The 26,312-nt window shown below is 43.1% G+C and overlaps 1 protein-coding gene across 1 annotated transcript; it reads right to left on the bottom strand.

Annotated features, from left to right (window-relative positions):
* Positions 1-698: 698 nt before the first annotated feature.
* Positions 699-24,192, bottom strand: SIGIRR (single Ig and TIR domain containing). Its single transcript, XM_066611169.1, has 10 exons — positions 24,093-24,192; positions 16,535-16,861; positions 14,148-14,337; positions 12,912-13,042; positions 10,660-10,800; positions 9,868-10,011; positions 8,844-8,946; positions 7,941-8,091; positions 6,273-6,447; positions 699-892 (listed from the first exon to the last, which is right to left on the bottom strand). The coding sequence occupies exons 1-10, from the start codon at positions 24,190-24,192 to the stop codon at positions 699-701; spliced, it is 1,656 nt and encodes a 551-aa protein (XP_066467266.1).
* Between the last annotated feature and the right edge of the window lie 2,120 nt (positions 24,193-26,312).

Below are 26,312 nucleotides of genomic sequence, written 5' to 3'. Positions count from 1 at the left end.
ATTTCTGTCCCCAGTGACACTGAATGGCTAAGGTTCCCATTCCAAAAATGCTTCTTGAAAACAAATCCAGCCTGGGAATTACTTCCAAGCAAACTAGAATAGGATCAAGAGGTAAGGTTCTGTAACATGCACTCAGAAAATGCTGCCTGGCAAGGGAAGTAGTTGTCAATGTTCTTTATTAAGAACCCAAATTATCATCCCAGTGGAGCTTTGTCTAAGATATGGCTTCCATGGCACTGGTGTTGCATCTTATCATATTTCCAGCAAGAACAATTGCCAGGTATCAATGCCAGCCAGTTATCAGTGTCCATTTCTGCAACTGCAGAGGTGCCAGAAATAGCCGAGAAGTCTGTCAAGCATGTTACTAGGTTAAGTCCCAGCTTGCTAATCTAGTGCTCCAACAGCATCTGAGAACCCATTATGTGGCCACTCAAAGACAATCATTCTTTGCTAAAAACTTCCCTTGATCTTGAATATTTTTAAAAACTAAAGATATTCACCATATAAATATTTTTGTAAGGCACTATTATCTGTAAAATAGCCAGGATTGGCCAAAACTCCCTGCAACAATGACAGTACTGAAGGCTGTTTGCGGGTTTTTGTTTTAGGATTTTGAAACTACCCAAGCAGATTATCCTTGTTAAGGAACATCATGCTATTGAAAGCAGTTTGTTTCATAGGAATAATTCCAGAATCTTTTACATGTCATCTTCTGTTACTAGGCAGTAGAAGTCTGTCCTTGCTCCATAGTTGCGAGATCCCAGATCAGAGATATCTATCTCATTCTTTTGGTTTTCCCCAAGCTGCACTTCTTCCATTAACCCAAGTGGTGGGCCATCGGGGCCACTCATTCGAGGAGGAGGTAGGTGGTTGAAGATGGTCCCTTGGATTCCTGAGGAATAAGGAGGAGGAGATGGCATCAATCAGTGGGGAGAAATAAGAGGGAAGATTGAGAAAAATACAGCTAAAGCAGTTGCAGTGCTTTAAAACAACTCAGAGCCCAATCCTAAGCATGTCTACTCAGAAGTAAATCCCACTGCAGTCAATGGGGCTTACTCCCAGGAAAGTGTGGATGGGATTGGGCTGTCAGGCTGCAATCCCAACCACACTTTCCTGAGAGCACCATTGAACAAAATAGGACTTACTTCTGAGTAGACCTGGTTAGGATTGTGCCCTGAATTCACTATTGCTCCCACAAGCATTCACATTAAGATCACAAATTTATAATTTTCCAGTTTGGTACACAAGTTTGTCCAGCTCACAACACTTGGTTATATTAGAAATAGAGAATTGTTTCTCCAATAAGTTCTCTAACTCAGAATGTTAAATGAGATTCTGAGCATGTACAGTTGGCATTCAACATACCAGGTGTCCAAAGCTCCTTGCTTTGTAGTCCCATGCACAGGAGTGCTTTAATTACAAAGACTTATTCTCCATTAAATTCTTGTGAACTGTGTGATTGACAGGTAACTTTCTGTTTATTGCATAAAATAGACACGTTTGCCAATCAAAAATTGATTGACTCCATGTTTTATGTAGCTGCTGTCTCCCCAGCCAGTTCTAAAACCTGCTCTGGTTCTTAGTTGTGTTTGTTTGGAAAGGGGCAACTAAATTTCCAAATTCTCTCCACCACCGCTGGTGCTAGGGAGGGGGGTGCAGAACAGGTGAAACTGAACTACAATATAATAATGTTCATGGGCACCCCACTATCTGTGCAGTGCTGCACTGAACCAATGAGAGCTTGCTCATCATGCAAATAAATGATTCAGAGCACAATCCTATGCACTCACAGCACTGGCAGGTGTCGAAACATGCCATAAGGCACTTTGTGACTCTGCACAAGCCGTGGCTTCACTAAGATTCACGTCACCCAGTGCGAGAGGCCTGCGCATCACCCCATGCAGTGGGCGGGGCAACGCCCCAGGTGGTGGGTGTGGTGATGTACCATCGCCCGGCCCCCACTGGTTTCTTGGCTGTACCTTTTGTTAGAACACAGATATTTCAATGTGGTTTGTTTCATTGCATTCTGCATGAAATTACGCATTGATTGATATATAACATGATGGGATTATTCCTCCAAACTCTGATTTTAGCGATTTTGAAAACTTGTAGAGTCACACACACACACACACACACACACACACACACACACACACACCTGTGTCAACTTACTAACACCTTATTGCAGGGGGAGGATGGAACAGGAGGTGAATCCAGCCTGGGAGGGGCGGGATTGGCAGAGGCCTCCTCTTCCATATTGTAACCCTCTTCCCAAACCAGGCAGCCCTACCTGGGCTATTCCACTATTAAACAGCTGGCAGAGATCCGAGAAGCCCCTAGAGCTGGCTGGGTGTTACTCAGGGTAAGGGGATATATAGCTCCAGCCGGCTCCCAACTAGAGCTGGAAACAGTGCAGGCCAGGTTGTCTGGCTGCACCAGCGCTAGTTAGGATTGCGGTGCCCACTTTTGGATGCTGGGAGAAAAAGCACCACTTGGATACAGAAGTCGGAAACTTCTCCAATCAGCATAGTAATACTGAAGTGTATCTGTAACAGGCAACAGAGAAACTGAGGAGCGAAAGCAGAGCGAAGACACCTTCTAAGCTGGGTGAAAACACTTTGATTCATGCAGCTTCATCTCAAGTGAGACCACTTCAAAAAAGTTAGAAATTATTAAAATTAGATATTAAATAAAAATTAGGCTCTTTGTGTGAGAACAGATCATTTCCTTTGCAAGCCAGAGCACAAGGAGCCTCCAGCATCCCGGCCTGCTGCTGTAAGGAGTCAAAGAAAGCTCCTCACAAGGTGCAGTGCATTACCATGCAATGAACAATGCCTGTTAATGGCACTGAACGCAGGCCTTCAGCAAAATAATCCCAACGCTGCTGTCGCAACTAAAAGAAAAGCCCAGCCAAACCCATTATTTACTCCATTCTTCTCTTGACAATAAAATCATTGAATACAAGCAAGCCGAATTTTCTGTTGCCAGTCACTCGTAAATCTTTTATGACCACTGAACTTATTTTGCTCCTGTTACTAAAATTAAAATGTATTGCTCAGCAAGCTCAGCCCACGTTAATGACTCCCCATTGCCAGGACCTGTTTTCTAAAACCTTTGGGGCCAATGCCCACAAGTGCACTTACCCTCCCACTGAGCCACCATACAGCTGCAATTCAGTAAGCTTAGGAAGAGAGAACTAACCACATGCCATTCAATTTCAAGGTCTGAGGATGGAAAACTGCCTTTGGCACATAAAACACATTCTGGTTTCAAACCCTTAGAATGGTGACCCAGAAGAAATCACCTCCAATCAGTTAGTGGGGAAACTAACTAGTTAGTGGGGGAAATCCAATGATTTCCCCCCTACCTACCTGAGAGCCAGTGGGGCATAGTGGTTAAAGGGTTGGACTAGGAACAGGACTCAAATTCCTATTTGGCCATGAATCTCACTGAGAAATCTTTAGGCTGAGAGACTGACAAGGCTGCTCAGTGAGATTCCTGGCCAAATAAGGATTTGAATCCTGCTCCTACCTCACAGAGCTGCTGGAAAGATAAAAAGGTGGGGGACATCATTAATTAATATTTATACACCACTTTTCAACATAAAACACCATAAATATTTGAGTATAAGTCAATCTCACAGATGAGGGTAGGTTTCGAGCCAAAAAATCACGGAATTTTCTATTGGACCCTCGGATAAGTTGAGAGTTAAACTTAAGGGGGTATGAGTATAGTTCTGACTGATTTTACCCAAGGCCAGATCCTGAAAAATAACCTACCAATAATTGTTACTTAAGAACTGTACAGCCTTTAATTTATTAGAAATATAGTAAAAGATCATAAGATACATTTTTTTTATTACCTTTTTAGATTTTGCTCTTCACAACCTTTTTGTGAACCTTGTCAGAATAAGTGCACTATAAACAATATACCAGTAGCACCATTCATTAATCAAATCCTTCTTTAGCGTGCCTGGTATATTAAGCCAGAAACTCTACATACAACATACAACACATAATTGGGAGTGTGCAATTCAATTCACAGTGGAGGGACAAGCAACAAGGAATGAGCATGAGCAAGTGCAGCTACACATAGTTGCAACTCTATTTACTCAGAAATAGATCCCATTGTTTTCCACGGGTATTCTTAAGTAATGATGCACTGAATTGTAGACTTGGACTTTGTTTCAAATGGAAACAAGGATTACAGCCAGCTGTTCAAAAAACCAGACCTCTGCCAAACATTTGCAAAATGGAATGAGAGTGCACAAGGGTCTGCTGAAGAGAAGGAGGCTTGCTTGATTTAAACGGAAGCCTTCAGACCTGGCTTTCTTTTATTCCTCAGGAAGAGAATAAAAGGTTAACTTTGGCTGCAGCTTGCCCTGTAGGGGTTGCTGTGGAGACTAATAGCCCTCTATCTTGCATTGTCCTCTTGCTCTCCTCTGGGCGTTTTTAGTGGAACTTGCCTGAACAGCCGTGACCCCTGAGTGACCTCACAGATAAGGTGAGATTATCTAAGCTTGTTTTACTGGCAGAAATTTTTCGTCTTATAGGTGAATATCTATGGTAGTTCACAAAGCAGTTTACATAGCAAAATAAATCAATAAATAGTTCCCCAATCCTAAAGGGCTCACAGTCTAAAAAGAGAAGGAAAAGAGACACCAGCAACAGCTACTGGAAAGGATTCCATTTTGGGGCAAAGAGGGACAGTTGCTCTCCCCCCTGCAAGAGAAGCACCACTTTAAAAGGTGCCTCTTTGCCTAATTATGTCCCCTGAGCTTCTTTAAAGGAAGGCCAAGATAAAAATGTAATAGAAAATAAGCACCCAGTCAGCTACACTGCACAGTTCATGGTTATAACAACACATTATCTGTGAAATGATATCCTGGTCCCTGTTCTGTGGTTGGAGAGAATGAACAAAGCAACTGGTTTAAGCAGTTTGGCCCCAAGAAAGCAGAGCTGTTCTCATCTGGATTTAGACCAAGATCATTTGCCTGATGAAGGGTTAGCTAAGTGGGTATCATTCCAGATGAGCCAAAAGAAGGGCCCGATTTGCCACTTGGAAGCCACAGAAGCAGCATGTACAAGAAGAGGTTCACATTATTGTGATCTGACTGAGCAAGAGGGGGTGAGGGCAGAGAACAGTTTTGAAAGAAAGTAAGAGTGATTGCAGAGACTTTACTTTCCAGGCTGTTCGCACATACTTCATCTGTGTGATAAAGCATTAAAAGTAAAACTGGCATGAACAGCCACCTCATTTTCAACTCAATTCAAAAAACTATCACTACACTCTTAGCCAGACTACCTAAACCCACAAGCTGATCCTGTGCATGTCTACTTGGAAATAAGTTCAGTGGGACTGACTCCAAAGTCCATATCCCGAGGACTGCTGCCCACGTTAGTAGAAAATTAACCCTGAGAATACAAACTGGAAGTACACAGCCAGCTCATGGTTCCGTGAGATATTTAGGCAGGGAGTGGCAAAGGCGAGGCAAGGAGAGCCCTTGTGTACAAGAGCTCACCTAGTTCTAGCTGGTCTATGCCTAAATTGAGTGAGCCATAACACATTATGAGCCCAAAGGTCACAGAGACAGGCAACCATGTGTTAAACAGGACAAGCTCAATGGGAGAAAGCAAATACACTTCACTGACTTAGCAAGATGTGTGGGCTTTCTCCACACATTAATCTCTCTGGAAGAGAGCTTTAAGTGTTCTAAGGTCACCAAACATTCTCTCACCTTGACAATCATCTGAAATGAGAGATTACACTTCTGTTTAGCTTCTCCCTCTCACCCTGTAGGTTGCAGGATCTTTGAGTAGGTTCTGATCCAGGTACTGATCCTGTGGAGGGAAGCCTTATGGCAGCAAGGAGTAGAGTCTTTCCTGTGGTGGCATTCTTTTGGTTAAAGTCTGCCCAGAGAGGCGCAGCTCATTGAGTTGCTTTAAGGTCATGAAAACCTCTGTTCAGAAAGGCAGTGCACAAATTCAACTGTAGTTCATCAACTTAATTTAATGTTTTATTTTACAGCTAATTATTTTTTTATTAAACTTGGTTGTTAGCTTCCTTTGAGAGTCTTTCAGTTGATGATACATGATACATTAATAAATACACTTTTGAGCAGTATATGTCAAGGGAATTGACAGCAGTGGCCTGCATCTTATTGATGTGCTATTCATGGGGGAATGGGAGAAGACTAAGCACCCCAACTGACTTAGTTGAGTATCTTCCCTTCAAGAAACAATGGCAGAGCAAGGTGAAAATGGGACCATTACCAGCATCTCCTTCAGGATGGGATTCCCCCCGAAAATCCAGGTTGCTGCTGTGGAGTATCAGCATAGGGTCTTTGTCTTCCTGGAGATGGGTTTGGGGGTCTCCCCTAAGGCCTTGATAGGACACTTTCCGAGGCAGGGCAAGGCACAGTTCCTTCCAGAAATCAGAAGAAGGCACCTAGAAGCAGCAAACAGAAAGGAGAAGCCCTTCATTACTTGCTTACCGGTCACACATAAGCCCTGCTGCAATCTGTCTGTAGGCAGGTCCAGCAGCATTCCTATGAGTGCTCTCTGTCTCCAGTGTCTTGCTCCCAAACAACTTATGAACTGAAGGAGATAAAGGGCGCAATCCTAACCCCTAAAGTCAGTGATTTCCAGCACTGGCATAGCAGTGCCAATGGGACATGTGTCACTGAGTTGAGGCCTCCTCAAAATAAGGGAATGTTTGTTCCCTTACTCAACTTCCATGATCACAATGATAAGTACTTTCACAAAAATAGTGCTGGATACAGTATACTGAACTAGGCAGAGGAAGGCCATCAGAGAATGCAGCCCTTTTGTAGTTCAACACAAATACGACTGATGTCTAGATTTTACCAGTGTAAGCCTCTTTAAGCCAAGGGAAAAAAATTTTTAAAGCTGCATGAACTTCTCAAATGAGCACCCTGCAGTTTGTGCTGGGAGAAAACCAGGGATGCTAAGCAAGGCAGCAAATACAGACATTCCAACCTGATTTTGGAGACCTGGAGGAGTTAAAGCGGCAGACGTGTTCCCTGTATGCAGTGAAAACAGCAGGGTGTCAAATACACACCTTGAACTGGAGGCAGCAAATGAGCTCATATCTTCCCTGCGACGTCTGCTCATCTCAGGGGAGATGTTTGTCCCATTTTGAAAGTGATGGCTCCTTCAGGCCCACATGACCAAATATTTTGATGTACAATTGCAGGCAGTATCATGGATCAAAAGCATGTGTGAACACACACACACACACACCCCTATAAATCCTAAGTCTCTAAATCACTAGTATGCTCTTCTGTAGAAGACTATTTTGGAGAGAGGAACTTTCCTCAGTCTAACTTTCACCTGCCTTTGTACAATCCTCATGTCAAAAACAATCTCTGGGTGAATCAAAGTGGATGCTACCAATTCTCATTTTTCAGGTTCTGGTGCCTCCCTGTGACTTTTTATTTGCTTCCTCAGAGCTAAGGGACTATGCAGACTATTTGCTCTGTAGCGCTTATGGTTGCTTCCTTTCAGATTTGTTGCCGCAAGTGCCTTGGGAGTACATGGGGCTGCCAGCATGCTGTCAGCCCAGTTCTATTCATACAGATGCAACATTTGTGTATCACCTAAGATGCACACTAGCAGAGCTCTGGAGAAGACCAGATTCCCCAGTCACCAGGTAAATAGCAGAAACAGTAGCCAATGAGAAGCTACGATGAGACCAAAAAAAGAATAAATTGAGACAATTCTACAGTCTATTTTCTGAGCCCCAAAGACTAGCTGAATATCCTTAGTACACCATAGATCATTAAAGGAATTAAAGAGAACATCACAGCCCTTCTCTGAACAGAATCTACCTTACAGTTCTATGCTCTTTAAAGAGCCTCATGTACCGGTCTAAGGTTGATAAACAGAATTGAAGTGGTGAGGTTTCAGCCCACAATTTACCATGGAACCAGCACGCCAAATCAATAGGGTCACAACATTCTTATGCTGCTTCAGCAAATTAATAGCTGGATGCGCTATCTCCCGGTACTGGCTCTCAAAGGCAATGAAGGTTGGCTTCCGAGATAGTTCCAGCAATCTCCAGAGACCCTCCCTGTAAAACAAGACAACCAGTTTAGTGAGTCATAAGCAAATACTGTATCTCTATAATTCAACTGTTCCTGCCCCAACCAATATGCAGGAAAGGCCTTGCCTCTTTGAGAGGTGGCTTGAAAAGTCCAAACTCAGGACTTCTATACAGGTGGGGCCCTCCATATCCATGGATTCTGTGTCCATGGATCTGGTTCAATGTGGGTCCCCTGGAGCTGCATTGGGCCCAACTTGGCCCAACCTGAGTCCTCTGGAGGCGACTAGAGGGCTTTTTGAAGCCTGAGGCCTTTGTGGGCTTCAGAACGACTGTTTTGGCCAACAAACGCAACTTCCAGTTTCCCGAGGGAAACAGGAAGTGACATTTTTATGCCTTATAAGGCATTTTGAGGCCTGGGGAAGCCCCTGGAGGGGGCTTTCTTTCAGGAAACTGGATTTTTTTTGGGTTTTTTTTTGGCCAAAATAGCCATTCTGAAGCCCACAGAGGCCACGGGTGGACATCCATGGCCTCTGCAGGTTTCAGAAAGCCCTCTGGAGGTGACCAAAGTGCAGCTCCAGTCACCTCCAAAGGGCTTAAAGGGGCCGAAACCATGGATTTCATTATCCATGGTTTTTTGTATCGATGGAGTGTCTGAAAACAGATCCTCTGTGGATATTGAGGCCCCACCTGTACTTCATTTCCAGATATGAGAGTGATTTTGTATGTTGTGGACAAAAAGGTACAACCACTGATAGTCTCTCTTGTGGCCTTACAGTTACCTGAAATTATTGTTGCACCATTCCTGTTCCAGATATGCATTAGACAGAACCACTATGAGGCGTCGGCACTTGCTAACATTCATTATCAGATCTGCAGAAGGTTCTGTGAAAGAGATAGACAAGAGGATATATTTTCGGAAAAGGTCCACCACTATTTTAGCACTTCCCCAGTCTCCTATACAAAAGTGTAGCGAACATATGAAACTGCCTTATGCCAAGTCAGACCATAGGTCCATCTAGCTCAGTAGTGGCTTGCTGTGGGTCCTCCAGGGTTCCAGACAAATGTCTTTCCCAGTCCTACTTGGAGTTACTATGATTTGAATTGGGGCAAAGCATATGCTCTACCACTGAGATCCCGGACCAATTCCTTAATCGAGCATTCAGTGCCACATCAGCTCTGAAACGACGCCCTGAAGAAAAGAATCAGTTCCAGTTTTTAGTGGTTTACATCCTCTAAGACAACAGTTAATTGCTTTTGATAAAATGAGTGCCAATGGTTTTGATGAGGAAGGAACCAAAAGGATAGGCCTTTGATTATTGGAAATTCCATGTTTCTCCTGTAACTTGTAGTCCCACAGACCTGGCAGGACAACAAAAGGAACAATCCATGTGCACATTTTCTATCAAAGGCATATCTCAGGTGATGCAAGATAAACAAAGTGTGCAAACTGCAAATACAACCCAGTGCCCAACAGTGCCAGGCACATGTGTGGGGGATGGGTGGGAAATGCAGCTGGTAGCTATTTAAGTTCAATAGCTAGATGGTTCCCCAACAATTCTAGTGAAGAACTATGGGATGTGAAAGTACCTTTTGTTCTCCCACATCTCAAATTGCATCATTCAACAGAGTTATCACATTACAAACAAACTTACAAAAAAAAACAGAGTGCCGAATTGGCGAGTTAAACCAAAAGGTTTCATTCCATGTAGTCTAGCCAATTTCAGTTCATCTTCCTATAGCTCACATTCAATACCACACCTGAACGTCCCAGGAAAGTACTAAATGCAATATGGACCCCTCTACCTGCGTTGGGTAGAATGTCTTTATCATCAAGGAAGAGCTTATAACCATGACGATTCTCCAGCTGTGGTTTGACTATAAAGTTCACAAACTTCCTGTCATCTGTTGAGTTAGCGTAAGACACAAAGGCATCATAGAGCTTTCCATCTGTGAAAAGAGTACCAAGATGGGCAATGCAGTAAATGACTTTATGTCATGTATTAGTCACTTTTTTCTTTTTCAACTATTGCTGAGCAGGCAGATTATAAACCCACTTTAAAAAAAAAAAAATGTCACCCTTGGGGTAGGAGTGACTGATACTGTAGCTTGGAATCTCCTCAGAGGCAGATGCCTTAGGGTCTAATCCTATCCAACTTTCCAGCACCGGTGCAGCCACAATGCAGCCCCGAGGTAAGGGAACAAATGTTCCTATACCTTGAGGAGGCCTCTGTGACTGCCTTACCACCACAGGATGCAGTGCACGTCCCATTGGCACAACTGCACTGGCACTGGAAAATTGGATAGGATTGGGCCCTTATTCAGTTGCTGCAAGCTCTATAAAAATGCAAAAAAAACTAAAACCCAAGGAAACCCCTCCAGTCTTACCTCCATGACACAGAATGTTGGGCATTAAAAAAAAAGGCAGGACGGCTGTAATTTTACTTCTATAGTACTCTCTGACCACTTCACCTTATGGGGAAGCTATAGAAGTCTGGCTACAGTGCCAGGTTTCTACTACGCAAACCTCCCCAACACCTTCCCAGCTATAAAAAAGCATTGAAGCAAGAGGAGAAGAGCCCACTTCCCAAGGTTTACCATTGATCTCCGGCTCTCCATGACGGTTCCGGTACCAGAGCAGCACATTCAGACGGCATTTCACATACATCACAGCTATCAGTAGCAGTAGTACAGTGACAGTAAGAGCTGCTAGCACAGCACCCAAGTGCCCAGCAGTCTCTGCTGCAACATAAAGAGGAATTTTTCAATAATGATACATCAGTAAAGGAAAAGAGAGAGAAGAGCTTAGTTCCTGGCATTCCTGCATACAAGTCTGTAGAGAAAAGAAAAAAGGACAGGTAGAGTGGCTGTTCAGTGGTCTCCAGAGCACACTAGTATGTGATATACTCCTGATTAGGTGAGGAGGAACAGTGCAACTCCTAAACTACGACCATCAAGACATTAATAGACTTATTACAACAGGAATCCATGGCAATGATAGGGTGAGTAGAAACTCAATGATGAAGTTATTCTACCAACACTTTACTAGGTCATTCCTAACTTTTCTAAATATCCCTATTCACAAGATGCTGTGCAGAAATAAATCCACTGCAGATTTTTGGTTTGCACTGACCATATTTGACCCTCTGGATGCAAACTAAATTCTTCACAAATTTCAGAACCAAGATAATCTCTTCCATCAAGCACATGTGCACTGTCATCAAGACCGTTTTGCACACAGACACTATTAAACTGGACCATTTGCAGAAGCACCTGATCCAAAACCTAATCCTGAAGCTGCTTTAAAATAAAAATGAGGCTCCAGACTTCATATTGCTCCATTGGCCCAAGACAACTTCCAGACAGAGGAATTGTCAAGCATCATGCTTACTAAGAGTAAACATGCTGCCTAGCAGCAGTCTAAAAACTCACTTGTTTCCTGGGCAGAGTAGATTGAAAAGCTGTGACCTCAAAATTTCCATTGTCTGCTGGCGCCACCGTGTGACAACTTTCCACAATCAGTTTCACATAAGATGCAGTCCTAGGCTGGTCTTGGAAAATGTCCCTAAAATCAGCATCGAGATTCCGGGCCCAATCCTATCCAAACTACCAGCACTGATGCAGCCAGGCCAATGGGGCATGCCCTGCATCCTGTGGTGGAGAGGTAGTCATGGAGGCCTCTACAAGGTAAGGGAACATTTTTTACCTTAGGGCTGCATCAGAGCTGGAAAAAAGTTTGATAGTCTCTGGATATACTGCCAGCACTAACAGCCTCGGGTCAGAGGACTAGAGATAAATTCCAACTCAGATCATAAAGGGGGAGGAACTTAACTACTTAGCAGTATAAGTGTACAAACAAACAGTACAAACAAACAAGTATAAAACTTTCAGGTCAGGCAGATCCAGGCAATGTTTGCATGCAGTCTTTTGATAGTAAATGTAAATAAAAATGTTTGCTGTAGAAAGCAGCAGTACAGAGACAATGGCCTAAGCAAAAGGATTGTTTTATGGATATAAATCATATATTTCTGTTTGAAGATAGCTGGCCTTGGTCCATGTCTGAAACCTCCATCCTAAATACATCTGCTGGAATAAGCCACTGAACACAGAGAGACTTACTTATGTGTACAATAGGCACAGACTGCGCTACTACTGCGCCACACATTTTAATGTACTTATTTCACATCTGAACAAGGCCCTATGACATTGTTAAAGACGTGGGCACACAGCAGAAATTCCAGCCAACCAAAGAGCAACTCTTTAGTGCGATTACAGAACATAATCCACAGCATTTAGCTTTTTCACAACTCAAGCAGAGAAACATAAATATTGACAAAAGGAAGACAGCAGATTCATCAGCTGCAGTGCAAGTCGAGCTTCTGCACAGCAAGAATATTTGAACGATAGGTGGCTGTATCAGCAAACTGAACACTGGCTCAACCCTCAGACTTACTCTGCCTTCTCTTCAAAAAAATTACAGCAGAATATGAATGTTTCTCATAGACTTGTTAATATTAAAAAAGAAATGTTTAAAATTTTACTCTCAGAGAAAAACAAATCTCTTTTTTTTTTATGACACATAGGTATTGCCCAATCAGTGCCAGCCACAACCAGTTTCAATCACAATCCTCTAGGACTAATTTTTAGAGTCCAGGTGCACTGGACTGAAAAAAGCAAGGTGTTTTTGCCCTAAAACTGTTCTCTCTTCACCCCTCATTTCAGAAATACAAGTGGAATTTTCATCTATGTGGAATACTTTTGATGCCTAGCAGAATCTTTCTTGAACTTTACAGAGGCTATTCTTTTCATGGGGCACCACTATCCCAGGATAAAGTTCAAAGAAATGCTACCTGATTTTTGCAATGTGAAAACTGCTGCGTTGTTTCTAACCAAGCAGGCAAAATCTCCATAACTTTCATCAGTAGACACATTCACCTCCAAAATTTGGGAGATGAATATCTCTGTTTCATTGTCATTGAACCTAGGGAGCCAAACAGATTTGAGTTAGCATAAGGTCCACCTAGTATTACTTTAGAAGAAATGCAAAGATAGAAAAGAACCACCAGGGCATTCAAGTTTGACTTAAAAGAAGCCTAGGGGTTTTATGTTGTCTCACTTTGGAATTTATGAAACTCTGAAATCTTTTAAGGAATGAGCCATGAACTGTAAATATTCTGTCTCTACATCCAGCCTCTCCTAAGATTCCTTGCCCTGCAAACAGTGATGGTATTTCAGAACATCTGTCTTAATTTATTCTGCCACAAAAATGACTGCACACACACCATGTTCAGGAGACTTTCTTCCCAGTTTTCGGACCTTTTCAAATACTTAAAATAAATACATGCGCTGTGGTTGCTCAGTTGTGGGAGATTCAAATGTTTTCTTTCAAAGAATTGATTCTGTTGTGGGCAGCAGCACAGTTTGAGGGGGAAAGCTGGTGCAGCAGTGCTGGGGACAGCTGGTCCTGCAGTGCTCTGGAGTTTTTCTGAGTGTCAGGGGGTACACTGCGCTCGCTGCCTGCATGCTCAGCATGGCGAGTGCAGCAAAGAATGGTGTTCCCACCTGCCCCCAGGCTCCAAATCAAAGCCATTCCAGAAGTTTTGGGGGGGGTTGATGCGCAGGCGCAGCTTGGGGGTGACATCGCAGCATCACCCCGTCCTGGGCACCAGCTAGCCCCATGCCAAGGTTAGTTGTGGGGCTGGATTTCTTATATTTTTTAAGTGTCCTATTGCTTAAATATTCTCCTCTTTCACAGATAATAATATCTCCCACCCACTGCCCCCTTTTAGCTTTTGCAGAGCCCCCTTCTCCGGGGCTGAGGCATACAATTTTTTTAAAAAGAAAAGGGGCGGCCAATGCAGTCACCTTCCACAAAGCTACTCCTTTGTATTAGCTACAGCTAGTCGATATTGCCTCTTATTCCAAGAGACCGTGCACCATTATCACCACAATACTGTTCCGGGATGACTACAGTGTCCTGACTTTAAAATATCTTCAGAGTTTTGGAGGCACTCTTGAGTCTATTTTCTGTAGCCCATTTAGCCTTTGTCTCCATTCCACAAGAACTCCCAGGCAAGCCCTCTTACCAACGAGTGGGGGAAGTACGAGTCTCATTGTTTAACCAGTTGCCATCTTTCATCCAGTGCAGAGCAAAATCACAATTTTTGCTGAAGGGCAGTTGCACAGTACAGTTCAGTGTTACCTGGCTTCCCAAATCATGCTCCAGAGTCTCATTACTCAAAGGAGAGATGAATTTGGGAAGCACGCTGCAAAGATCTGTGGGAAGAAGAGAGATTATTTACAAGAGATACTTTCAATGAAGGTGCTTCACTGCTAGCTTGCACTCTGCAGCTTCTATGCTGACCTTTTGGGTCTAATTAACAGAATAGAATAAGTTATGTCACTCTTTGCCCCAAGACATGTGCATGCAGACATTCTGATAAGTGCAGCAGTTTGACTGATAATCCCTCCTACCCCAAACCCTCTGTTTGGAAGTTGAATGTGTGGATTTAATGTGTGTGTTTTTATATAAAACCTCTTGCTCTCAAATGTAAAATTACATGAGAACTATAGTGAAACATGTCATAATGTCCAAATTCTCCAGGAAGCATGGAATTTGCCACAATAAAAAAAATTCTGAATGAAGATTGCTACAGAGCAGAATGATATACAATAGTGGTATATAGGAGACTTGATGTTCACTGTTAAGAATTGGCAGTGCTTTAATTATTCTCAACACCTGTTCAGAGTCCAGCACAGTGTTCTTCTCTCTTCATCTGTCATGCCATCAGATCATTCATCCATACAAAAGTTTTCACAATTGGGAGGGAAGAGGTTTTTTTTTGTTGTTGTTTTTAATATGTGCTTTACTATGGAAAATAACAAGTTCAACGTGTAACAGCTGAGAGATTAGAGATTTTGTGGTACAACATCAGCTAGGCCAGATGAACAGGTAGGCACCAGGATGCAGGTCTCTTGTTGTGTGCTCCCTGAGGCATCTGATGGGCCACTGTGAGATACAGGAAGCTGGATTAGATGGTCTTTTGGCCTGATGCAGCAGGCCCTTCTTATGTAGGCCACACTGTACTACATACTGGAGTGCGTTTTATACAGTTGTCTTAGTTTTATTCTCTCTTCAAGCACAATGTCCATCTCTGAGCAAGAAACCAAGGCTCATCAATTCTTCCAAGAACGAGCCAGTGAAGCTGCTGACTTTGCCAAGTAAATGAACACAGCTCTCTCTCTCTCACACACACACACACACACACACACACAACTACAGGTCAGGTGGCAAGAGTTCACAAACACTTGTCAAACAAACAAAAACCATGGACACTCCAACCCAGCCTCTCTTATACAAATGCCATGACATTTTTTTTTTTTTAAAACAGGAGAGTCACAGGGAATTAGAAGTGGATTCCTGGGGGGGACCCATGTGACAAAGCTAAAGATCTCAAATAACTCATAAATTATCTACTTACCATGAGGGGAGTGCTATTATACCAAGTCTCATTAGCAGTAGCAAAGAACACAACAAGGCACAAACACGGGGTGGGGGCACAAACACAAACTCCAGCAGGCTGGTTTGTAGATACCCTATCCAATCCTTTTTTTCATAAAAGGCAAGCACAAATATGACTTTGTGCCTTTCATAAAAGGCAAGCACAAATATCCTCAGACAAATATGCCTTTCAATGACTACAGCCAATCCTAAACCAAGCTAGAGCAGCTTTCAAAGTCCAAAAACAAAAGCAATTCATTCCAAACCCTTTTTCAATCTCCAAATGAGGCATGTGCTTCCTGGGACTGCCTGAGACCATTTTCAGCCAATTCATGTTGCTATCACCACAAGGAAGTGTTTCATCCTGTTTTGTGATTACAGGCTTGGGTTTAAATGTGTCACAGAAGAAAATAAGATGGAAGTGAAGGCATATCTGTCCCAACTCTTCTGGTACACTTTTTCAGCAGAGGATTTAATTTTACTGTTTGCAAGTCTGACACCACACAGTTATTTATAACTTTCTCTGTGAGTAAGCCGTAAATTGAAAGTCGGGGAACAGAGAGGAATGAATGAAGCTGCCTTATACTGAAACAAGCACTGGTCTATTTAGGACAGTATTATCTATTCAGACTAGCAGTGGCTCTTCAGGCAGAGGTCTTTTTCCATCCTCAGTTGTGTCTCCATATCAGTACAGTGTTCAGCAGGATTTTGTTTGAACCAAAATGCAGTATTTGACTGCATCATTCCTTACCATTCTTTTTCCTATTCTATGGATAGTATAAAATCAGCAAAGGGATTCAAGAGAGTTAAATATCTGTCTTTTTATCCTAAACAGAAAAATGTCTCCTGTCATCCCTCATTCAGAACCAAATGCCGTGGTGAGTGGGCTGCCAAAAGCACAGGTAGTAGCACTTTCTCCTCTTTCCCTGCAGAAAATTTTGGTACAGCAACGTCCCCACTCCTTGCACTCACCTGCCATGACCAGCTGGACAGTGAAGGAAGTGTTCTTCTGACCGTTCAAGTACAGAGTGCAAGTGTAGTTGCCTGCATCATTGGCATCCAAGGGCCTGAAGGTGAGGTATGCAGTTGTGTTGTTTAGTGTGCTGTGAAGGCGGCCTAAACTAGTGAGATTAAGCAGGTGACAGTCTTTGCTCCACTGAATGTTAAAGTCTGAGGTAGACTGAAGAAGGTGGAGGCTCTGGTTATCCAGAGGGCAGAACAAATGATTAACAGACTCTAGCTGGGTCCAAACAGTGTGATCGTAGAAGCGATCTGGGTCCACGCAGGATAAATCAGAAGCTGAGGAGATCAACAGAAAATAAACTTAGAAACAGAGTACTATACATCAGTTAAACTGCAACTACTTCCATCCCTAGCCCATACTTCCAAGGAGAGTAAAATTAAGTCCAAACAGCTTTGTCCAAGTAATTCATGCTCCACAAGGTCATAAGTGATACTGACTGCTTGAACTGTGCATGTGTCTGTCATCATCCAGACAGATAAGACCAGCAAAACAAAGGATTTTAGCGTCAAGTGCATGAATGGGTAACAACAGGATAATAATGGCAGTTACAGGTTAACCAGCTATGCAACAGATTCCATACCAGTCCTTGTTCAAGTCAAGAAATGAATCCTGCTCATTTAAGTAGCAATGACGGTATTAACCTTTTGGTCACATTCCTCTGCCCCCCATTCAATAGACATGCATGCATGCAGAGAAAATCCTCAAAGAGATAACCTGCTGAAGCAAGTAATACAAAAAGATAAATTCTCAAACAGGCAATCCTGTTGACAGGATTGTCAGGCAATCCTGTTGACAATGACAGTAATATTTTATATTTGTCATACATCTTGTGGTTTTGTTAACACACAACAGTTATTCTGTAGAAGAATGTACAGTACTGATGCTCTCTACATCTACTGTTCAAAGCTGTTGGCGTAACAGTGCTGCTGATCACTAGATGCAATAGGCGTTAACATGCTCTTCTGCTAGAAGTAAATGGCACCTGCTGATCGAATACCAGTGATGACGAAACCCTCTTCGTTATAATATGGCCCTCCCCTGCCACCAGCAGGTAGCACTTGTGCTCAAAGAAACACCCTCTTGTGCAATCCAGTAGTTCACATACCACTAATAATGTAATGCTTTGTCAGCTAAAAAACTCCATGTTTCATCAACACAATCACAACAGTTGCCAAGTTATGTATACGAAGTTCAGCGTGTGGTAAGAGAATGACTGATATATTGGAGCACCAACCCATTTCTGTTACGTTTTGGTGTATCTAAGGCTACAGTTGCTAGGTAATTAAGTCCAACCAAGTAAAATGGGGCTATGTTCAAGGAACCCTAAATGCATCTTATTTGCATTGCCAAGGGCAGGGCTATTCTGTAGAGAACCATACACAGATTATACCTGCCCACACAATTTCATTTCATGCTTTGCTCCCTTCTATTCATCAGCTATGAATGAACAAAACAGCTCCAAAGCAGCAAATTTCAGAGCTGCTGCTATGACTGGGCAGGGTGCCTACTAGTATGTCAACAAGCTGTTGCCCATGTCTGTAAACACCCCTGCACTGGTCTCCAGAGAGAGGCTGCAAGAGGAAGTGCTGCTCTTTCTTGGCTTACATGAAGAGCTCCTGAACAGTCACCCCCATCGTGGGGAAAACTCTCAGACCCATGGACACCAGTCATTACAGCATTAAGCTAAAACCAGGACCTCCTCTCAAAATGCTGTTAATTCTCACTGGGTTCCTTCTCCAAACAAAAATGCTCACATAGGTTTCCAAGTCCATTTACAAAGGCTCTTTGTGGCTTCCAACCACAGTTGGATCACTGCAGCATGCTCTAAATGAGGCTGCCCTTGACGACCCTTTGGAAACTTTAGCTGGTACAAAATGCAGCTGCCCAGTTGCTGACCCATGCACGATGTCATAAGCTTGTCTCACTATTGTTGCTTCAGTTGCACTGGTTACCAAGTTGGTTCCAAGCATAATTCAAAGCACTGGTTAGTACCTTTAAAGCTCTATACAGCTTGGGACCACCTGTCCACCAAGATCAGGAAAGGAGGCTCTCCTGCATGCCCTGCAATCTGTAGAGGTTCAGCTGCCGGCAATGCACGAGGGGGCCTTCACAGTGGCAGCCCCTAAAATATGGAATTCTCCACTGTTACTGTGTGGTTCTCTCTCTCCTTGCCAGGATTCTGCCAAAGGCTCACTATCTGGCTTTTTACACAGACTTTAACCAAATATGACTTGTTTATTCGTCATTATGTTTTGTGTTTAATTACTACTACTACATAATTTACAACAAATGTTAAAATTGGAGTAAAGCCAGTTGCACTTTTTAATGAAAGATGAAGGGACAAAGGGAAGTATTCCTCAGAACACTGCTTTCATTCCTCAGAACGCTGGGCAGGAGGTCTGGTCTAGAGGGTAGAGCCTCCATTTGCCTGAAGATAACATCCGAAGGTCGCCAGTTCGAGGCCACCAGCACCGTGCAACCTTGAAGCAGCTGACAAGCTGAGCCGAGTTATTCCATCTGCTCTGAGCATGGGAGGATGGAGGCCAGAATGTGAAACCAGATCAAGAAAATAACACCTGAATGTTGTGGTTCTTGTAAGATAGAACATTCTTTCAAATTGTAAAAATCCCTACGGGGATTTAATAAGCCTGCCTATGTAAACCGCCTTGAATAAAGTCTTAAATAAAGACCAAGAAAGGCGGTATATAAATACCTGTATTATTATTCTTATTTATTATTATTTTTCATGTGGTTAAAAAGGAATAGTGGGATTGGGTGGTCTGCCCACACTCAAGGAATACGGCCATGCATGGGATTTCCCCACTTGAGAATAAGGCACAATGCACAAAGCAGCTCTGAAAGTTTCCAAGGTCAGCTAGGTGCATGTGCAGAGCTCCACTAAATGTGACTACAAAGAGAACATGGCACATGTGTAAAAATTTCTATTCATGAATTTGGAGGGTAGAGGGCCTGGCCATGCCCTGGACAAGGACAAAAAGTTATAGAGGATCTTCTTTTTAAACCCTAAGCTTCAACCTGTTCTTTATAACAATATATATATATGGTAGGCTTCTGCTTACAAAAAAACGGAGCATGTGTACAGATGAACTGGTTTCACAACATCCCAAAAGAGTAAGAGAGCCTAGGAGAACCAATTATTTCTGCCATTATTTAATTGCCACAATAAACTTAGATTATTAACTGCTGTGCAAAGTACCTCCCTGTGAAACTGTACAGCATTCTGGTGATTAAGCCAGCCTTAAAAGCATCATGCAAGTGGCCTTGCAGGCTTCTCATTGGTGGTTCCACATCAAGGGCTGGTTCAGACATTGCGAAACCATAGATCAGCATTACAAGAGTGAGGGCCAATCCTATCCAATTTTCCAGTGCTGGTGTAGCCGTATCAATGGGCCATGCACTGCATCCTGTGGTGGGGAGGCAGTCACAGAGGCCTTTTCAAGGTATGTGATTGAACAATACCTTGAAAACAAGCCTGTAGTGCAGTGCTTATCCATTTCAGTTTTAAAAATGCTATACATTTGCAGCAGAGGATTCACCTGTAAAAGTACAACCTGATCTGCCAAGAACTCTGTATGAGGACAAGAGATTGTGCTACAAGTACTGAATAAAAGGTAACACAAAAGTGGCACTAAAAGAAAGGTGAGAAGGGATTTTAATGATGTGAGAGGCACTTAGAGAATACGCAATGGTTCCATGTTGCATTAAGTTCCCCAGAATACGAGAAGAAACATTAAAACCTCACAACAAAGAATAGGCTTAGGAGATACTGACACCCATTAATCATCAACAAATTAATTCATAAACCCCTACATGTTTCCAAGACCAGATGACTCCATTTCAAGCTGTGATCCATTCATACAAAAGCATTACCTTTGAATGGTGGACTAGGTTGGCCTGCTGCACTGGCAACTACCAAACAATGCTCTTCAGCGTAAAACTCCAAAATTATGCCCTGTTCAGTGGTCCAGTGAACGAGAAGGTTACTGCATTGACACTGTCACACTGCAAACATATGCAAAGCCTGTATTCAAGGGAGCAGCAGAGAAAGATAAGGTTTATCTCAGCTTCCAACCAGCTTTGGCATACTTGGCTTATGCTGCTTTGGGCATCAGAACTTAGGTGTGTGCCTTTCAGAAGCAAACACTGCAAAGAACTGTCAACAAGGCTGAATGGAAAATTACTTCCCACCCACCCCCATCCCCATAAGCCATTACTTATTCCCAGACAGAAAATAAAGCGAGCCATTATTTTGATATCCTGGCTGCAACACATCCTTAACTCTCTCAAGACAACCAGTGCAGTTTTCTCTACTACTCACCAGGGATGGTCAGATCCATTTTTTAAGGGTCAAACTACATGCTACGTGAGAGTTTTACAACTGAAACTCCCAGCTTTTACTCTTTTTGAAAAAGCAGACTGGTTGGAGGCATTTTCGATCAAGGCCACAGAGAGAGGACAGGGTTAATGCAACAATTCCCCAATTTAAATCACCAATTCCAAAACTTGATGGATACCCGCCCTTTGGGAGGGGGTTATGCCTTCATCTCTGGTGTGGGGGCATTCCCTCTGTTGCTGTTAGGTGCAAATTTGGATCAGGGCCATCTCATGACTGGAGGAAGACACATACATCCACATCTCAAGACCCCACACTAGATTACACACAGAGTTGATTTTTTAAATCCACAACAGGGGTTCCAAATATGACACTTCCATGTCACATCTCACATGCCCCCAAGATCCACCCCATACTTCAGAAAGCCACAAGTCTAAGAAACATCAAAATATGGGGCCCCACACTGCTATACGAGCCAATAATATACACTCAGGAGTAAATAAACATAAGAACTTTAACAGTCCCAGAAGTCTGTGACATAAATATCATTCTTATAAGAAAAGGTTACAATGCTTAGGGCAATTTTAAAAAAGCAATTAAGGGCAAGGGGGGTCATGACTGAGACTTACAGAATTATGCACACCATGGGGACAGAACATCTCTCCCCCCACAATACTAGAACCAGGAACCATTCCATGAAATGGACTGGCAGGAGAGTTAGGACTGACAGAAGGAGGTACCTTACTTCTTCACACAGTGCATAATTAAACTAAGGAATTCATTGCCACAAGATGGGGTAATGGCCACTATCCTGAATGGCTTGAACAGGGCCTTGAACAAATTCTTGAAGGACCAGTCTATTAACTAGTCACAATGGTTATGCCTAACCTTGGAGTTCAACAGCAGTATGCCTCTGAATACTGTAGATGATCAACCATAGGTGAGAAATAAGCCTCTCTCTTCTGCTTACACACTTCCAGAAGCGGCCTGTGGGCCACTGGGGGGAAAAGGATAATGGAGTAGATAGGCCTTTGGTTTGATCAAGCATGTTCTTAATATCCTTTGCATGTAAACCTATTGGATTAACTTCATAGAAGGTTAAGGACGCTTCCCTTGTATTGGGGGGGGGGGTCCCTATCCATCCTAACATAATATCTTCTTAGGTTTTAATGTTGATCAAGAGTCTTGCAATAACTTAATAACCAACACAATATTTAGCATCAACGTTTCTGGTTTATACTGTGCACACACAGGGACAGAGAAAAAAATTTAAACACAGAGAAATTTAGATTTTTACAAGAATTCTTGTCTTTCTGCACAATGCATATACACACACACACACACACACACCCCTGCCTACTGAGAATTATATTTCAGGGATTTGATGCAGACAGTACGCCATCAAAGTTTAGGCTACAATAAACATGTTAAAAACTCTTTGTTGTTTTTGCTGCTACAGACTAACACAGCTATGCCTCTGAAGTTATTACTGTACCATAAGATTAGTATTAATTTCCTGATCCAGTGAGAAAGCTAAATTCATGGAAGTACTTACTGCAGATTATCTTTGATGCTGGAATAGGAACCGTATGCACAGAATGTGGATGCACATCTGGATATAGGTGTACAGCTCCACACACATTGGGGCACAGTATGGCATGTGCTTTGATCCACAGTGCAGGGCTGATCAGAACACGCATTTCCAAACTCTATCTTAGGGCCCAATTCCTAACTTTCTAGTGCATATCCAGCTGCAACAGAGACCTGAGGTGAAGGAACATTCCCTTACCTCAAGGAGGCCTCAGTAACTGCCATCCCACAGGATGCAGCACACACTCCATTGGCACGGCAGCAACAGCACTGGAAAGTTGGATAGGATTGGGCCTTTAGCTTGGGCATACTTTGTGGTACATGAATATGTTTGGCTTGGGTCCCAACCCATACAGTGATCCAGAATGGAAAGAGTTACATACTCGTGCCCCCAGGAGGGAACAACTTGTCATAACATATTACTATTGTGACTTGGAATGAGGAAGTTCAAGCAGAATGTGACCTTTTCATTAATCTCTCAGTTTTCCAAGTAGTTAAATTAAATAATTTGCTCTTGAACCCATCCACACATTTCAGAGGCCTCATCACTAGAAAGGTGTAAAGATATTTGGATATGCCAGATAATAATTGATATACAACTCCTCCGGCCACACATCTGAAGTCTATAATTGCCTTGTCTACATTAAACTTTGAGAACCTATCAAATTGTTGCACATACAAACCACAGCTATCCAGTCAGGACAATGCCATGACGTCTTGTGCTGAAGCAATCTGTTCCCTCTAACCTCACTTGGGACCTACACATTACAAATGGTTGCATGAAACAAACCATTAGCACATCTCAGTGAGTCAGAAATGCAATGACTGAAACCTTGCTGCACACTACTTACCCTGAAAAGAAAGGCCATGGCTACCCATTAACCCCGCTAGTCTGTGGATGGCTGTGTAAAGCCAGAACAAGACTAGAAGGGGCAGAGCAAAGTATGCAGGATGCACTTTTGGCCCTCTATTACAAATTTAATACAGGAAACAAGGACAAACGTGGCCTTCCTGGACGGACAAGGTGGGACTACTAAAAGAATCAAGGAACCAACGTGAAATCTGCAGGAAGTCAGCAAAGTCTACCAGTGGAGAAATTAAGGAAGTGCAAAACAGCCAGTCTCTACAGTGAGGTAGCAAGTGCTAAGTATGGAGGAATTTTATCTTGCCAACAGGAGCAAGCACAACAGGAAAATAATCTGGAACTGAGAAGCAAGGCCTAGGAAAGCCCATTAGGCCAGAATCAACAGTAGGCCTGCCAGATCAAAGTTTCAAATATGTGCTCAAAATGACTGATATTCTTCAAATAAAGGGCATCCCTTCCAAAAAGAAACACCTATCGTTGCTCTATAGAAGAGAAGCTACTGGGACAAGCAACTGGGTCTGCAAAGCTTGGTGGCGGGAGATCAGGCGGGAGATCAGGAGATCAGGGAGATCAGACAGAAAAAGGAAAAACAGTGGGTCATGCTGTACACTTCTGTCCCGGTACCAGAAATCTGCATCTACTCATCTATTGCACAAACACACACACACCATCTCACCATTTTTTACTTGAGTCTCACCTGGTGAAGCTGTAGTTCTTTCCTGCTCACTTCCTGTGGCAAAGCAGAAAACCAAGAGCACAGATGGCACAGACAGAAGAGAGAGCGATTTCATAGTCATTTTAGCTTATCCATGAACAGCACACTGCAAACTGGAAAAGTACAGGAGAAAAGCATTACCTTTCTGACCTTCAAGATTCAAGCAGACACCTTCACATTCTGAGAAACACTCTGTATGTCCTTGCTGTGTATTCCCTGATTGTAGCCATATTAATCACATGACTGTCCAACAGACTGGCTTTGCCAGTTAGGTATCTTTCCCCCTCACACACACACTGTTCACTTCATGTCCTCCTTTAATGATTTGTTCCATTCTCCACTCCCAATCACAATCTTCCAGGCCTGCACTAGAGAGAGCTAGTCCCTCCCACCTGCTATCATTGCACCTCCCATCTTTCCACCTGCATAGGACAGAAAAATGAAACCTGCACACTTTAAGAAAAAAAGTCAACAATCCACCCAACCTGTTGGCAGCAAAACAGCCAACCAGAAGTTTGCTTAGCATCAGACTGGGACGCAGATTGCACAAGAGCTCTGCACCTCTGAGAACTGCTCTGTAAAACTGTAAGCCAGTTAGCTAGCCCAGACTGGCAAAAGCTGCTACCATAGGGCAAAACAGAAAGATACTCCAGGGGGACCAACTTTCATACAGGAAGAAAAACTTAAGATGACTAAACTTAAATGTTCAATGAATATTATTGCTGCCAACTTAAGGGTGAAATTGATTTTTTTTTAAACAACTCAGCTCATCTTTTTTATTACAGCCCAAAGAGGCTTTAATCAACTCAAATTTGAATAATAGTATCCCCATTCCTGCACTGCAAATCACTGCCTGATTGACAGCCCTACCTAAATCCCTGCATAACAATGCATCAGCACCAGCATGACTTCCCCTGCATCCTGGGAGGATTTTCAGCTGCTGGTGTTCTCCTTGGGGTAAGGGGACATTTGTCCCCTTGTCCTAGGGTAAGCCCCAGCAGCCATGTGGGGCAACTCAGACCTGCACCACCTCAATCACTGGTGCAAGTCTGTTTTGCTCCATGAAGGCTGATCAGGCCTGGGAAGTGGTTCGGGACTTGGCATGCACTCCCAGGCCTGATCTGCCCTCCTTCCTTCCCCCCCATCACCACTCAATTCTGCCCAACTCCCGTTCTGCCCTTTCCCCAACTCATTCAATCCCCTCCCTCTCACCCACCTCCTGTACCCACTCACCACTAGCAGGCAACTGGTATCAGTTGGTGTGCAGAGCTGGCCATTTGCGGCAGCAACCAGCCCGTGCACAATGGCCTTATCGCATTTGCAACTGCCATAAAGGAAGTTACACCACATTCCTTGGCATAATCCTTCAAGAAAATTGGGTCATAAAACAGCCATTCCACATAAGCAAGCACTGAAAGGCATTTAGTGCTCCTTAACTGCTAAATTGTAATACAGTATGTGTTGACTATATGAATGGTAGGGCGGTTTTTAGTGTGTTCAAGCATGACAGATCAGGAGAGCGATCTTGGGGTACTGGTGGACAGCTCAATGAAAATGTCAAACCAATGTGCAGCAGTGTGAAAAAGGCTAATTTCATGCTTGGGATCATTAGGAAAGGTACTGATGGCTAATATTATAATGTCGTTGTACAAATAGATGGTAAGGCCACACCTGGAGTATTGTGTCCAGTTCTGGTCACCACATCTCAAAAAGGATATAGTGGAAATGGAAAAGGTGCAAAAGAGAGCAACCAAAATGATTACTGGGCTGGGGCGCCTCTCTTATGAGGAAAGGCTACAGCATTTGGGGCTCTTCAGTCTAGAAAACAGGCACCTGAAGGGGAACTTGGTTGAGATGTACAAAATTATGCAGGGGCCAGATAGAATGGATAGAGAGACACTCTTTTTCCTCTCACACAACACCAGAACCAGGGACCATCCACTAAAATTGAGTTTTAGGAGGATAGAAAAAAGAAAATATTTCTTTACCCAGCGTGTAATTAATCTGTGGAACCCCTTGCTACAGGAAGTAGTGATGGTATCTTGCCTGGATGCCTTTACAAGGGGATTGGACAAAATTCTGGAGGAAAAGTTCATCATGGGTTACAAGGCACGGTAGGCATGTGCAAGCTCCTGGTTTTAGAGGTAGGCTATCTCAGATTGCCAAATGCAAGGGAAAGCACTGTCTTCCAGCATTTGGTGG

The sequence above is a fragment of the Tiliqua scincoides genome, chromosome 1, assembly GCF_035046505.1.
Source record: "Tiliqua scincoides isolate rTilSci1 chromosome 1, rTilSci1.hap2, whole genome shotgun sequence".
Lineage (NCBI taxonomy): Eukaryota > Metazoa > Chordata > Lepidosauria > Squamata > Scincidae > Tiliqua > Tiliqua scincoides.
The sequence above is the reverse complement of the archived record's forward strand: the minus strand, read 5'-3'. Positions and strand labels throughout refer to the sequence as shown.